General features: G+C 37.8%; 1 protein-coding gene and 4 non-coding genes across 5 annotated transcripts; all 5 read right to left on the reverse strand.

The window, feature by feature from the left end:
* Positions 1-5,096: 5,096 nt before the first annotated feature.
* LOC121745131 (eukaryotic translation initiation factor 2 subunit beta-like) lies at positions 5,097-9,848 on the reverse strand. The gene is made up of 10 exons (XM_042138922.1): positions 9,806-9,848; positions 9,499-9,572; positions 8,866-8,977; positions 8,726-8,781; positions 8,581-8,632; positions 8,408-8,496; positions 7,854-7,999; positions 7,600-7,742; positions 7,274-7,359; positions 5,097-5,354 (listed from the first exon to the last, which is right to left on the reverse strand). The coding sequence occupies exons 2-10, from the start codon at positions 9,556-9,558 to the stop codon at positions 5,277-5,279; spliced, it is 822 nt and encodes a 273-aa protein (XP_041994856.1). The 5' UTR covers positions 9,559-9,572; positions 9,806-9,848; the 3' UTR covers positions 5,097-5,276.
* LOC121758095 lies at positions 5,816-5,899 on the reverse strand. The gene has a single exon (XR_006041328.1). It is a non-coding gene; the product is annotated as a small nucleolar RNA SNORD34 (small nucleolar RNA).
* Positions 6,144-6,228, reverse strand: LOC121758101. The gene has a single exon (XR_006041334.1). It is a non-coding gene; the product is annotated as a small nucleolar RNA SNORD34 (small nucleolar RNA).
* LOC121758109 lies at positions 6,502-6,586 on the reverse strand. The gene has a single exon (XR_006041336.1). It is a non-coding gene; the product is annotated as a small nucleolar RNA SNORD34 (small nucleolar RNA).
* On the reverse strand, positions 6,807-6,891 carry LOC121758087. Its single transcript, XR_006041326.1, has one exon. It is a non-coding gene; the product is annotated as a small nucleolar RNA SNORD34 (small nucleolar RNA).
* Positions 9,849-16,203: the final 6,355 nt, after the last annotated feature.

Raw genomic sequence — 16,203 nt, forward strand, 5'->3', positions numbered from 1 at the left:
ATAACACTACTGATATATCTAAACAATAGATATTTTATGGGACATTCTAATGGTAAAGTGATATCTATTGGTCCAAATATCTTAAGCTTGATTTTCATTAATGTCTCTCTTGGCCTGGTCGTCCTCGTACCTAATTTGTATAAGTGTAACTCATACAATTGTAAAATTAAAATTTAATTTTCCTTTAAAACTGCTAAGTATTTATTGGCTAATTAGATTTTCTTATGCAAATATTTATTTTGATGATGAATTAGCACTAGAGAGGTAATATAAAAAATTAAATAAGAGTATATTAAATAAGGTAAAAAAAATATTACTGTCCTTTATAGAAACAACAAGTATATATAATTGAAAATTCCAAAGAATGAAAATAAGCCTATATAATTGGAATTTGGAACGGATTATAAATGAAATTTCCATCAATATATTATGAAAAAATTACAGAATATCAAAAAGAGCGGGGCGTCTCATGTTGTGTGGAATGGTCGCATGGTCCCAACAAGAATGTTAACAACGTATACCTATTTGACATTTGGAACAATAGTATGTGGTAGATAAATACTTGATTAAAGAATGTGTAAATATTACTATCAAGATTCCATTGCTTAATTTAAAATTATGTATAAAGTCAGCGGCTAAAGAATTAATATAGAAAATTTTAGTATTTGCATGTATGACATTGTATTCAGTTGGACACAACTAAAACTTTGGTGTACCTACAATTTCAATTTAAAAAGTAGTAATAAAGAAAACTTGTCTAACCAAGTGAATAAAAACTCTTCTTAACATGTTAAGAGAGGCCAACCCATTAATCCTATGAATACATATAGATGGGCTAATTCCTTTTAAATCAAAATCCCGTTTAAATTAAAAACAGACCAATTTATACAAGATTTATGTCTCTTCAAAATAATAAGAAAATTTTCAATTTCGGTGAAAAACTGGTCCTTTCACGCTCTCCTTCGTTCTCATCTTCTTGTTTATCGTTGTGAATTGCTTAGGTTGGATAGTCAAACTGATCCGGCTAGTCAATTGTATGCCTTCCACCTGTGAACACAGGTGAGTGGATCCAATGGAGATTCAGATTGATAAGCTCAACTTAATCCTACTTGAGTGAGATGAATGGAGGAACTCAAAAGTGTTTTCAAAACCTTAACCTACAATACTATTAAGTAGTATAGGGAAGTAAGGATCGATCCCACAGAGATGATGTGTTTTGCATTTGTTGTTGGACACGAAATGGGAATGGCTGCGGCCACGCTTTCTAGGGATGAGTTAAGTTAACTACTTGACTTGAGAAATTAAACAAGCTAAGATTCTAAACTGATCAACTTACTTAAACGAAACTAAACTAACTTGATCAACTCAACTAAACTTTCCCGAAATGGGCAAACAGAATAAAACGGGGACTGTTTAGTCCCCTGCAAAGTGTACGATAAGTAAAAAAATTTTAACAACTTCATCTTCTTCACTAAATCAACATGAAAAACAGAGTAAAAACAGATTTGAACGATTATGAATAACGAAACATTATAACAAATTATAAATGTAAATCTACTCCTAAGATCTAAACTACGTCTACGTAGATAAGAAACTAACCCATAATCATGCAGAAATAAAACATTAGCTACTAGATCTAAACATTCTAAACAGCTTACTCATAATTTCCTTCGCAACTAGATAGAAACTTAACTCGAAAAGTCAGATCTGACCAAATCAACGCGAAACAAAACATTTTGAGCTAAGACATGCAACATAAAACAGAAACCGGAAGCAGATCAGAAATACCATGCATGAAAACAGAACATATCAGTTGGAAACGAAACTATAACTCCAAATTTACTATATCAAAAACATCAAAGAGTCGACAACATCAAAAGTAAAATGAAAATAAACAACGAAAGCAGGAAATTGTTTCATCGCTCCTTCTCGAAGTGGAATCACAGGACCAAAAGCTAAAAATGCAGAAAACTAAAACCAAACCACGACTAAACTAAACTAAAGCAGGAACCAAATGTGTGTGCAACGGAAATAAGGAAGATGAAGTAAAATGAGCTCCCATTTCAGCCCTAGAAGAGAGCTGAATTCCTAAAGATGTTCTAAGAATGCATATGAGAGACCTCCTCTTCGTCTTGTGTTGGGCTTCCTTTATATAGAGAGGCGTAGGGCTCTGATCCTTAGGGTACCATCCTCTCCGAAATGTCATTTATGCCCTTCACTTTTGTGGTAGGGTCTTCAGCTCTATCTCCCGTGCGGAAACTCCTGCTAGCTCCATTTGATTCTGACTTGATCAACTCAATGGCGCAGTTTTTAACTTCTTTCCTTGATCCGTTCATCCGCCCAACTAATCTGTTCCTTTTCTGAATATGGCGGTTTTCACACACACCTGGCTCAAATTTGAATGTTGGATCACAGATTTGAGTATAGTTTTACCACAGAACACATGCATGAAACGAGCCTCATCATTCGGTTTCAGAAGGGAAGCAAACACTATGAGAAAATATGTTCCTTTTTCTCCCAAGAATGCGTACAACAAGTGACTTGGAAGTTGTTTGAGCTCGACTTGTGGTGCTCCTATTTTATTATTTTTGTTCTTTCTTTTTACCTCATCTTCTTCGAGTGCCCTTAAAGAAAGAGACTGATGTACCTCAACAAAATCGAGCAACGTCAGCATTAAACTCATATTGAATGAACTTAAGGAACGAAAACGTGAGAGTTTACTAATATTTGTAGAGGATCTCTAGAAGTGAGATAATTGACGCAACCTCATCGTACCCATATGCTCCTTCTTTCCTATGGAATTTCAGTATATCGTAGATGGGTGATATGATGCTTTCATCATTGACCGCAGTGTTAGCACTCCTTATCTAACATCTATCGGTGCTCCTCCAGTTGCCAAAAATGGTCTGAGAGGAATGTTCTTATCTTCCTCCATATCTAAAACAATGAAGTCTACAAGAAATATGAACAAACCAACTATTACCAACACATCTTCACTATTCTCCTTGGACGGGTCACACTTCTGTCTGAAATTTGGAGGGTGATGGAAGTTGGCTTCAAGCTTCCAATGTCCAGCTTCCTGAAAAATGATAAAATATGAGATTTATGCTTCCACCAAGATCACAAAGAGCATTTCGTTCCTTATCTCCAAGGATGATGAAGATGTTTGGATCCTTGCACTTGAGAAGAAGCCTTTGTTGGATTACTGAACTACAATTTTCTATTAAGGCCACTGTCTCATACTTGTCCAACTTCAGTTTCTTGGCCACTAAAGTCTTTCAGAAATTTTACATGATTGAGAATTTTTGTAGTGTCCTAACCAAAGGAATTTTTATATGGACCTTTCGGAGTACTTCTAAAAATTTGGAAAATTGTTCATCCACTAAGAAAAAAAATGGCGCATCGTTCTCAGCGGATCGCTGAACCTCTTCTAGTCCTCTGGAATCACTCAGCGGACCACTAACTTGGTCTGTCAGTTCCGTTCTTGTTCCGACCATCTTTTGACTCTTCGACTATCTTTCAGGGATGTAACTTCCAAAAAGCTGCTATGAATTTGGTAACATGCTTAACCATACATTGGAGCAAGTCGACGATAGGCCGCCACTCGGAGTCATGTGGAATTTGGCTGATTGCATTCCCTGTATTAGAGGTGTCGAAACGGGTTACCCGCACCTGATTTAGACCCTAACCCAGTCCTGATGCCTGTCCCGCTACTTATTGGGTAATCCCGATACCCAAGTCGGGTATCCCGCATCCGACTTTGCGGGTACCCACACCAGACCTGCTTTAATATCCTATGAGAGCCTACAAGGATTCTCAAGAAAAGCCATGAGCAAATATCAATGATATGTTTTCAAAGGCATTCGAAGAAATCATTCCCTAGTTAACAATACAAATTTTCAATAGTGTTAGTATTGCGTTAGCAGTTGATTCAATAGAACTAAGCATCAGTAAAGGTCATACATATAAAGATGACCATTCATAGTCATCAAACCAACGAGCAATGCAAACACATTTATAAAATTATATTCAGAAACTTCCCTGCAATCAATTACAACAAAAATAGAAGAAATTTCAACTATCATCTTGGTCTTTGAATTAAAGAGATTCCAACAGCCAACTTACACCAGCTGCATATCCCATCTAGTAGTGGGACTGAAAATACTGATGGCTTGTGGGAAGGAAATTAGAGAAGAGAAGAGAGAAGATTAGAGAATAAACCCTACATTCCTAAAATACTAAACACTTAATTAAATAAAAATACGAAAAAATCCTTAACCCAAAAAATATTGGGTTTAACGGGTCTATCGGGTATTCCCGATACATGCAACACCTATTTTTACAAAACCCGACCCGTTTCCCACCTTTGTCGGGTAATTGGTACCCGATACCTGCCAGGTATCGGGTTGGGATGGGATTACTCATTACCCGCTACCTGTTTCGACATCCCTACCCTGTATCAAGGCTGCTTTTATGGCCTAGAGAGTGGAGTCATATGCTAAAGTGCGTTGTACCTCAGACCAATCGAGGTAGAGAGGGCGCCGCATGATTCAAAACCCCCTTCTTATAGACTATTGTAAAGTCATAGTCGAGAAGCTTGGCAGCTCAATTTTCGTTGGTCTGTTCGCACGACGACAAAATGACGACCCGGGAGATACGGCCTCCAAAGTTGGATGGCAAGCACGAGGGCCAACAGTCTTTTCATAGGCAGATTTGGAGACGAGGTGTGGAGAGATTGTGTTGCAAATTAAAGTAACGGGTTGGTTCTCCTTCATCAGTATTGCACCAAAACCTTTAGGTTGCAAAGATCTAAGGACGATTGCTATGAATCCCCATACACGTACGTTGACATTTAGGTCGCAAAGATCTAAATGAGTAACTGTAGCACTTGTTTGTACTAGAGAATATTAGAAGTTCAGCGGTCTCATCACAAACGATTGTGATTAGTTATTATTCAGTCTAATTGAATGTGAGGTTAGGTTGTTATGACTAATGTTTTTCATTTCTTGTTTGCTAGTTGCTAACAGTTGCAAAAAAGATGCACAGGGACAGGGCAGGATGCTTCTGATAAGCCAGCATTAAGAGCTCGTCGGTAATTGCCAAGTAAAACACGCCTACATTACTAGATTTTCATCCAAAACTTACTACCAACCAATTTCATACAACAAATACTGTTCTTATTAGCAAGGATGCAGAATTAACAAAATTACCAACACAAAAACAATCCAAATAAAAGCACTTCACAACTATAGAACAAACTGTCTGAGTCAAATGCTTCATGTTCCAGCTTTCCGACGACCAACACGAGCCACAAATCCAGCCTTGATCTGAGCCACGGACCTCCCAGAACCACACTACAAGGAATAAACAATCATATAACACTAACAATTATCCAACTACTAAAAACATTGCACTATATAAGAGCACATATGGTAAATTATTCAAGTTAAAAAATCAGCAAAAGGACAACAAAAATTTAAAAGAAGTCGGCAATGTTTTTATTAATTAGAAACTTCCCCAAAGGCCTCAGGCTTGTGAGAAAAAAGACTCTTCAACTAGAAAAATATGTGATCAGACAATCAGACAATGTAGGCAAATATGTGATCATCACAGGACTTTGGAGGATACTAGAAAAAGAATCAATTTACTACCAATAAATTCCTAAGTAGGTAATAAAATGAATCAGTTTGGTCAAAATTATCTCCATATGGCTCCTACTGATATTAAGCAATGAAAGATGTGCAAGGGTAAATCTTGAAATCACTCTCTGGTGTATCAAAAGGTTCACAATGTTTTGAAAATGATCTAAATTTCCCAAGGCCTCAGTCTTAGTACAAAAGATTCTTCAACTAGAGCAATCAGACAATGTAGGCAAATATTTAAATCATCATAGGCCTTGGGAAAAAATCTATATACGATAATCAACCAAACAACTCCATGGTGCCCCTACTACCAAACCAATAACAAGCCAAGGCATAATAGCACTGCAGATAAATTTGTCCAAAAAGTATCTGAGAGAAGACTAGGGCAAATACGATAATATGTGAAGAATAAAGAGTTTCCCTGATATTATTTGAGAGCAATTGAAATGGTGTTTGAACTTCCAAGTAGTTGACTGTTTTTGAAAATTATCTAACTTCCACCGAGGCCTCAGACTTATTACAAAAAGAGTCTTCAGTTAAAGGAATCAGACAATGTAGGCAAATAATTAGATCATCACAGGCCTCGGGAAATAGCCTAAAAACAATCAGTTTACTAACAACAAATTACATATGGTTTATACAAATAATCAGATGAGTGCCAATGAATATCCATATGGCTTAGCTCTTACATTATACTAATAAAATGCCACCTGGGCACTGAGTCAGAATATATTGTCACATCAAAGTCCTTTGGAATGGCAAGGGTAAAAAAAATATAATGGGTCAAAGTTCACCTATTAGAAAGCACTTAAAAAGGTGCTTCAAGAATTGACATTGTTCTGATAACTATCCAACTAGCCAAAGCCTCAGACTTGGTTTAAAAAGACTCTTCAACTAGAGCAATCAGACAATGTAGGCAAATATTTAGATCATCACAGGCCTTGGACAGTATCATAAAAAATCAGCTTACTGCTATTTGCTAATAAATTTCCACAAAACATAAAGAACACGAATACATAACATGTTTACCCAACAAGCCATGGGACAAGGTCTAGGGTACATAAAGTATTTGAGTTTCAAGTTTCCCTGTTGTAAGAAAGCAAGCACTTAAAAGGTTCTCCCAAAAAAGTTGACAATGTTTTCTGAAAATTAGCTAACTTCCCTGGTGGCCTCAGACTTTGTATAAAAGGTCTCTTCAACTAGATCAATCAGACAATGTAGGCAAATATTTCAATCATCACAGGCCTCCACAGAATACCATACGATAACCAGTCTACTATCAATATTTTTCTACAGAGTTTGAAATTTTATTTAGTTATAAATTTAAACATGTATCCTACTATCATACCAAAACAAAAGGGCATCTAGGCATAGAGTTACAGAAATAATTGTCTCAATACCTGATGGATATCAGACCATGCGAAATCTCATACAGGAAAAGCACAAAGGATAAATACAAAATATATTTTACTCAACGCCCCTAGACCAGTGGGAAATCTCCTTCAAAAAATATCACAGAGAAAATCACAGCCCCAGATACAAGAAACCAGAACTATTTTTCACAAGAAAAGACTCGGTTGCAATCTAAAACCTTAGATACATTAAAAAATAATGAGAAGATAGGAAACTACCTTCTCACATCTGAGGAAGAAGAGTCGGTTCTCCTTTGAAAGAATAGTATCAGGACTTTTGCAACCATTGCATATGACATACTCATCTGCAGATATGATTACAAGGACAAGTCATTTAGAGCAGAACTATTAGTCAGTTTATTATTCATATTTCATACAAGGTCATAAAATACTTAGATACCTACTACTTTGGTGAACAAATGGGAACAGAGATGAAAATTTTAGATTAAAAAAAATGTGTCACAGAGATGGATTCCATTTCAGGAAGGGATATGACCACACCAAACCGTCAGAAAATCTAGAAAAAAAGCAATGAAAAAACTTACTAATATAGCGTCGCAAGATTCCCTCAAAATTCTTGGGAGCAAACCTCCCTTTAACAACCAATCTTTGTTGCCCATCAAGAGATCCACTTGTTCCCATTTCAGCCAGAAGGAAAGTCATCACATGCTCTGGTTGCCTATGCATCCTGTAGGGAATTAAACCACCAAATAAAAAAATCATCTTAATCACTTGTTCTCAAACAAAAAGATGTGTAAATCCATGTTATGCAATGGGAAATAGAAAAAAAATAGCATACGTTTTGCAGAGATCCATAAAATTCACAAAAACAGTTTTCTTTGTTCCTTCACGGAGTACTTGGGGAGGTCTCATAACTGTCCTACGCCGATCCCCAGCGAGCTCAGGGTTATTCTCACGAAGAATGTTAAAAACCCTCCCAAGTAGCTGCACATGTTAAAGATAGAATCAATACTTCAAGTGGTGAAAGGTAGGAGGTAAACGCAAGAAGAGTAAGAATCTCCATGAATGTAGAACCAATAGTACAAACAATATAAATATGATTTCTTGATAGCAATTCCCATAGGAACATGCAGCAGTAGGAAAGAAATTTCAGGTTTATACATCTTTAGATGCAGTAACCCAAGCCAAGGCATTAAGACGTTAGTGTTATCTAATGATAGGCATGAAATTGAAGTATGAAGTATTTGCGTCTGAGAGGACCCAATACGTATGCATAGTCTTCATCAATTAATAAGGTTACAGAATATTCCCAACACTTGACAGAAAACAGAAAAACTGAAAACACAGAAAAAAAGGATGTTAATTTCAAGGTAGTCAGAGAGCCTCAATCACCTCATCATATACATAATCCAGATCACTTCCTTCCCATGGGTATTGTTGCAAAACAATTCCTTCTCCTTCCTCATCCTCTCCAATTGTATCTATAATTTCACAAACAGCTCAGTCTAGCATAAACCCAGAGATGAAGGAGCAAATCAATGTAGTCTAAAACAAGCAGAACTTACCATCCGCATCTTCACCTACAGCTTCGTTCTCTTCATTCAGATCAGCATGTGCCTGCAACAGTTACACATCACAGTACATACCATAAGCAATTAGAGCAACCAATAATTCCCCAAATACAACAAAATTATCTACATTACCACCCACCGGTTTCTTCTTCTTCTTTTTTAGACCAGCAAATGAAGTTTCAAGACCATCTGAAACTGCAGAGAAAAGTGAAACATTTATAAGTGACAAAGCCTAATATCAAGTTGCAAAATAATAAGATTGGAATCGCCAAAACATACCAGACAAGCTCTCAGTCTTCTCGGCTAGAGTATCAACAGGATCATCTTCAGCTAGTTCTTGAGCCACTGGCTTCTTCTTTTTCTTCTTCTTTGAAGGGTCAAATGGAGCTATCTGCATTGCAGTGATGGAAAGCTTGAGGAATCATTTGCATTTCACAAAGCATAATCGGTAACAGATCTCTTCAGAAGGATATATTCAAATATTTAAAGTAGAGTTTATATATGGTTCTAACTAATAAGATGGACAAACACTCAAGCCATGCATAAACAGGCTGAATGTGATATTTATTACAGTTTACATTTCTAAATTTACAGCACATTGAACCAGCAATCTATACAAATAAAAAGTACAATAGGATGAATGTGATATTTTTTAATTGAAAAAAAATCAACGAGTACTTCTTTGCATCAAGATCAACACATACACATACTACCTTTGGTTCTATGCGAGGGTGCTAATTTATTCAACTAGCTTCAGGTCAAATTGAATTTATCACCAATTAAACGGCGCCTAATAAATGCTTAGGATGAATCCACAATAGAAAATGATATTCACGCTCTAGCAAGTCCACAATGTTAATAAATCTTAAATAACGCGCAAAAATAGTTACTAAGTTACAGACGAAGACTTACATCACCACCATCGTCCTTGACCTCTTCTTTCACCACGTTCTGATTTTCATCCTCTGCCATGATTATAATTAGATCTGCAACAATAATACAAATAATGTTAAACAATTTCCAGTGAAATAGTTGCATCTAAACGCAGATAGTCATTCTTAAACTTTATCGAAGTTTATAAGAGTTGAAATCAAGAGTGTAGAAAAATGCGACTCCAGCCACGCCGATGAAGGCCTTTCATACGAAAATTATGAGATCTTTCAGCCTCTAAAACATAGGAATCAGAGCTCCTTCAGCTTGCAAACCCTAGAAAATTTACCTTTAGGTATTTTCGCCGGAGAAGAGAGAATTTTCTGAGCTGTGATACGATATTCTGCAGCCCTAGGCTGGGTTTTATTAGAAATAATATTTGGGCTGGACTTTAGGTCAAAACCTATTTGGGCCCAGCTCTAAAACATAATCTATGAGATTGCTTTTCTCTTTCCTCAAAACCAATTAAAATTCATCATATTTATATAGAATTAGTTTACAAAATAATTATATATTATATAGTAAATTCATAAATAATATAGTAACACATTAACACTGTTTGTGACAATAAACTTGAAATTGGATTAAATTATCAAATTGGTAGTTTCATACTATATTTTTTAAATCTTTAAAATTTAATTATTACCACTGTGACATTATACATACAAATTAATAATAAAATAAAAATAATAAATTAATAATGTATACGTTAAAAACATGCAACTTAACTATTTACCTTGATGCGAATTTTTTCAATTTAAAAATATTTGCTTAATACTATTTATTAAAAATTCGTGCAATAAAGAATGTTGCATGCTATTAGAAGATGAATGGAGTAAGATTTAGTAGACAACGTTATTAGCTAGATAAGGATAAAGGAGCATGAAATCCATTTGGCGATCTACAACCATGGCTGAAGAGCCTTACATGGCTGGATTAGTGCATATTTATTTCTTGCTATTTTTTATATTTTTGTTACCATCTATTCACAATAATATCAAATTTCAATTTTGTTACTATTGGAAAGTATTTATCTAGAAAATTAGGTTTACCACCTATTCACAATAATATCAAATTTCAACTTTGTTACTATTAGAAAGTATTTATCTAGAAAATTAGGAGATGAAAATCATGATATATGCCATAAAAAATGTATAAATAATATATACTCCCTCCGATCCACCGAAGATGACTCACTTTCAATTTTATTTTGTCTCATTCAAGATGACTCATTACTAAAAATAGAAACTCATTTATCTCTACTTTATTATCTCTCTTACTTTATTCTTTCCACCTAATACACAAAATAGAACAGTATAAAATCTCGTGTCGTTCAAGGAATGAGTCATCTTCCTTGAGACGGAGAGAGTATCAGAAGATACAAAAATATCAAAACGATCATCAACAACAAATACAATAGCCTAATAATACAAATACTAATAAATAGTAGTGCATAAAGTATGGACAATTAGAGCATCCGCAGCGGTGCGTCCGTCCGTGCCAACGGAGTGACACCGCTTGTTCGCCGTTGCGCTCTTGCCGCTGGCGCGCCGCTGCTCAATGCATCGAGCACGTCCGTGCCAGCGAGCAGCTGACGTGGCGCGTTCTGATTGGCCAACGGCATTTCCGTTGGAAATTCTTTTTTTAAAAATCGAAAATAATACCAAAAATTTAAAAAATATATTTTCAGATTCCCAAAAATATGGCCGCTTTTTTACCATTTTTCTGGAATTGTTTTGATTTTTTTAAAATTTTTTTATTCCCAAAATCATCTATAAATACACACATTTATCATCAATTTTTCACATCAAATCATCTCTCATTCATCTCTCATTCATATTTTTTCATACAACTTATCTACATCTTCCTCTCTCACTCAAACCCTCTCAAATGGATTTCACCAATCTCATTGCGGAAACGGAGCGCGAAGAACAAGAATACTATGAACAATATCGTGCCGCCTATGAAGCCTATGTCACCGCAAATACCCCCGCCCCTTCTCCTCGACCAACTAGATCAACTCGCCGCTACATCCATCGTGACCGGGAGGGAGCCAATGAAAGGCTCGTTGCCGACTATTTTCCGACCAGGCGCGGTTTCTGGAAGATTACTTTCGGCGCCGTTTTCGCATGTCAAAACGCTTGTTTATGCGTATTGTCAACACATTATCCGCCTGTGTTGAATACTTTTAAACAAGTACAGACGCAAACGGCGTTGCAGAAGTGTACGTGTGCCATCCGACAACTTGCTACTAGGGACTGACCTCTTCGACGAGTATTTGCATGTCGGTGAGTCAACTGGAATCCTTTGCCTTAAAAAGTTTGGCAACGACATTCGTTCAGCTTTCGGTGAGGAATTCCTTCGGGCACCCACCACCGATGATTGCCAACGGTTGCATCGTCTTCACAAAACAGTCCATGGTTTTCCTGGTAAGCTTGGCAGCATTGACTGCATGCATTGGAGGTGGAAGAATTGCCCGACTGCTTGGAGGGGGCAACACTTAAGCGGCCACAAAGGCGGCGGCCCAACACTTATCCTTGAAGCGGTCGTCGACTACCGCCTATGGATTTGGCATGCATATTTTGGTATTGCCGGATCCAACAATGACTTGAACGTGCTCTATTCTTCACCACTCTTCAATGATGTTCTGAATGGTGTAGCACCGGCGATCGACTTCACCGTCAACGGAAATGCATACCACATGGGTTACTATCTCGCCGATGGTATCTACCCAAGGTGGTCAACTTTTGTGAAGACGCTCAGCAACCCACAAGACCCGAGACAAGTTTTTTTTGCGCAGCGTCAAGAGTCCGCTCGGAAAGACGTCGAAAGAGCTTTTGGGGTCCTTCAAGCCCGATTCAACATTGTGAAGGCCCCGTCTCGGTTGTGGTACGTGAAAATATCGCCGACATCATGTACACGTGTAATATCTTGCACAACATGATTATAGCTGACGAATGACTGATGGCGGCTAGCTTTTACGACGAGGATGAAGTCGGAAGCTCAACCGCGAGGTCTCCCCCATGCCGAGGTGTGCATACGACGGTGGGCGAGAGGATCGAAACAAGGAACACATTTGGGCGAAATTCGGCCACGAGTAGTGGGTTTTTTTAATTTTATGAATTTAATTATGCAATTTTTAATTTTTAGGATTTTAATTCTGTACTTTTTAATTTTTAGGATTTTAATTATGTAATTTTTATTTTTTTGTAATTTGTAATAGTATTCCGGATATTTTTAATGCATTTTAATTTTGTGGAAATGCTTTTATTTAAATTGAATAATAGAATGGTGGGACCCTTGAGTTTATTCTTGCGGAAGAGCACGGATGTGGGTGTTGTGCTCTTGCCTAAGAGCATGGAGTAAAAGTGGGTTCGGGCCCACATCCGTGCTCGTTGGCAAGAGCACGGATGGAGATGCTGTTAGAGGTGATGGGCGAGTTTAGGGTAGCAAAAAATACATACTAGTATTAATTTATTAAGAACATAACAATCCGCAATCACAAAACAGTTGTGAGAGGGAATTAGAGGTGCAAAACAAATATTTTTAATACACAAACGACGAAAACAATCGTAAAACATAAAACTGATTTCATGTTACAACAAAATCGATGATAAGTCAGAAGAATACCTAAAGGTGAATAAAATTTTTATTGAAAGTTCGTTCAGCAAAGAATGTATTGGAAAAAATGTAAGAATATGTGGACTATAGCTACCAAGTGTCATATATTTATAGTCAAAAATGAATTATGAGACTCTTCCAAAATCTCACTTTAAATCCTAAAAGAAAAACTTTTAAAAATATCCAAGACATAAATGGAATTTAATCCAGTTAATTGTATATTATTTGATACTTATAATTTACAATATTTATTAGAAAATGGTACGAATCAAGATATAATTCACATAATCCAATAATATACCAGCTTTACGAAAATATTTATTATAATGACGATATAATATTGCTATGAAAGATATATATCATCCAATTTGAGAACATCCACAACGGTGGTGGGAGTGAAGGCCACCGTCCGTGCCAGCGGCGAGGACGAGGACCGCCGCCGCTGGGCTCGCGCCGCTGGCACAGCGCTGCTCGATGCATCGAGCAGCGCCGTGCCAGCGAGCAGGCGACGTGGCGGCTTATGATTGGGCAACGGCATAGCCGTTGCCTTTGAATTATTTTTTTTATTTTAAAAATTGTTTTTAAATTATATAAAATGATTAAAAAAAAATTTCCATATCCCAAAAATATGGTCGTTTTTTTCCCGTTTTTTCTGAATTTTTTTTATTTATTTTTTTATTTTTTTCCCCCAAAATCATCTATAAATAAACACATTCATCATCCATTTATCACATCAATTCATCTCCCATTCATCTCTCATTCTTAATTCTATAAATATGGCCGTATTATTGAAATGATATTGTTTAATTGAATTTTAAATTAATTGTGCTCGTCCTTGCGGAAGAGCACAACTGTGGGTGTTGTGCTCTTGCCAGAGAGCAGGCAGAAAAAGTGGGGCCGGGCCCACAACCGTGCCGCTGGCAAGAGCACGGTTGTGGATGCTCTGATACAATATTTTATTGATTAAGACACCAAAGCAAAATTCAATATTTTTTTTATTTGAAACAAAATCATCATTAATTTTCTTTTTAAAATTATATATAATCCCATTATTATTATTATTATTATTATTATTATTATTATTTTAAATCAAAGACGGGTGGGGGGTTTAGGCAGACCCCCAACCCGTAAATAGGATCAAAATATAATGTTCCGACAACATGATCTTAGCCCAAAAGTGACTAAGATCCAAAATAAGAACATGAAAATATACACCAGAGGTCCCACAAGCCAGGATCCTCCATGCTATCAAGATGAAAAGAAGTGCCAAATAAACAAAAGGAAGCGATGAATATAAAGAAAGGTAAACCATCATGAGCTCAAGATCAATCCACATCTCTACGTCGGAAGCGGAAGTTAGGATATCCCAGCTGGTCCATCCTAACTAGTGCCTTCAGGTACCGAGGTGCAGAAATTGGATCAAAGTATGTAAGGGCAGGGGTCTGGACTCCCCTACCTGCCAGAAAGTCGGCAGCTCGGTTCCCTTCCCTGTAGATGTATGAGAAGCGAACGTGCCGTTGAGATGTCATGCTCCGGATCAAAGCCATATGATGTCTAAAATCTGCAGAGCCAAGATGTCCAGCTGACAATAAACTAACCAGAGCCGCTGAGTCCAGCTCTATCCAAATGTGAGTAGAAAGCTCCATAGCTATCCCTAAACCCCGAATCAGAGCCAAAAGCTCCGCTTCAAAGCTCGATGATGCAGCAACCGGAGCACAGAAGGCCCGTAGAAGAACTCCATCAGATCCACGAACCAATCATCCCTCCCCCGCCTCCAGTGTCAATGTAGAGAATGCACCGTCAGTGTTCAGCTTCACCCAAGGTGCATCAGGGGGATGCCATAAGACCATGAGCGACCGCAGAACACGCTGTCTGGGGGTGAAAGGCATGAAATCAACCGACGGCGCGCATCCCCTCCAATGAGTCGGGGCGAGCTTGCCGGCCAGAACAAGCACATGCAGGTGATGAGTGACCTGCCAAATAACATGTGAGTGACGAAAAGGACGCCACCATGTTTGCAGCTGTTCCTCTCCGTCCAAAGAAACCAAGCAATCAAACAAGGAACCAGAAAACTAATATGCATGACGGGAGCCCTCTGGAAAGAAGACCTCCTCCAGTGACCTAGTCTAAGTGCAATATCGGTGCTCGTGTGAATCGGTGTGTGCGAGGAAGAAAACCAGGCATCGAAATACTCCCATGCAGAAACCGCCGACTGACTCGAAAATATGACATGACTAAGAGACTCGACCGAGGAAGACCTACAACACTGACACCTAGACGCTAACTCAATCCCCCTCCTCTGCAACTTCTCATCCACCGGCAGCCTACCAAACAAAAGCCTCCAAATGAACACTGAGATGGTAGGAGTCAACCCATGATTCCAAATGAGGCAAAAAATCTCCCTCTTCGGCAATCTAGTCCGGATGCTCTCCCAAGCTGAGGTCACAGAGAACTCGCCATGGCTAGTCAGACTCCACCGCCTCACATCCTTCGCCCCCAACTCGATCGGCGTGGCTCTGATCTGGTCTATCACATCGGGAGGTACGCCAAACCTGAAAGACAAACTATGCAGCATATCCTCATCCCATGCATGCTCATGCCAATATGATGCAACGGCCTGAGATTGAGGAGGATCATTTCCCTGGAAGCACAGACTCCGGATGAGGCTAGCCCCAAGCCAGATATCATCCCAGAAGCTGATCTTCCCCTCACCCAAGGACCAACGAATATACTCATGCATGTATGACCAAATACGACGCAGACGACGCCAAGTAGGACTATCATGTGACCAATAAGGGGATGTATGCAAATGACAAAGAAGGATACTGTACTTTTGTTTAGTTGTATGTGATGTAGCTCTATAATTATGTAGCACTTGATCAGTTATGTTTTATGCAAGCATCTATGATTATTGTCCTTTAAAATGGCCCTTCGTAGCTACAATGTAACTGACTTTATCATGCATATTGGGTATGATTTCATTCAAAGCAATGGCACAGTTTTACTATTGTCCGAGAGCCATTGTCGATCAAATTTATACTAAACAATACTGCAGATTTGAAGGCC

This window comes from Salvia splendens, chromosome 1, assembly GCF_004379255.2.
Source record: "Salvia splendens isolate huo1 chromosome 1, SspV2, whole genome shotgun sequence".
NCBI lineage: Eukaryota > Viridiplantae > Streptophyta > Magnoliopsida > Lamiales > Lamiaceae > Salvia > Salvia splendens.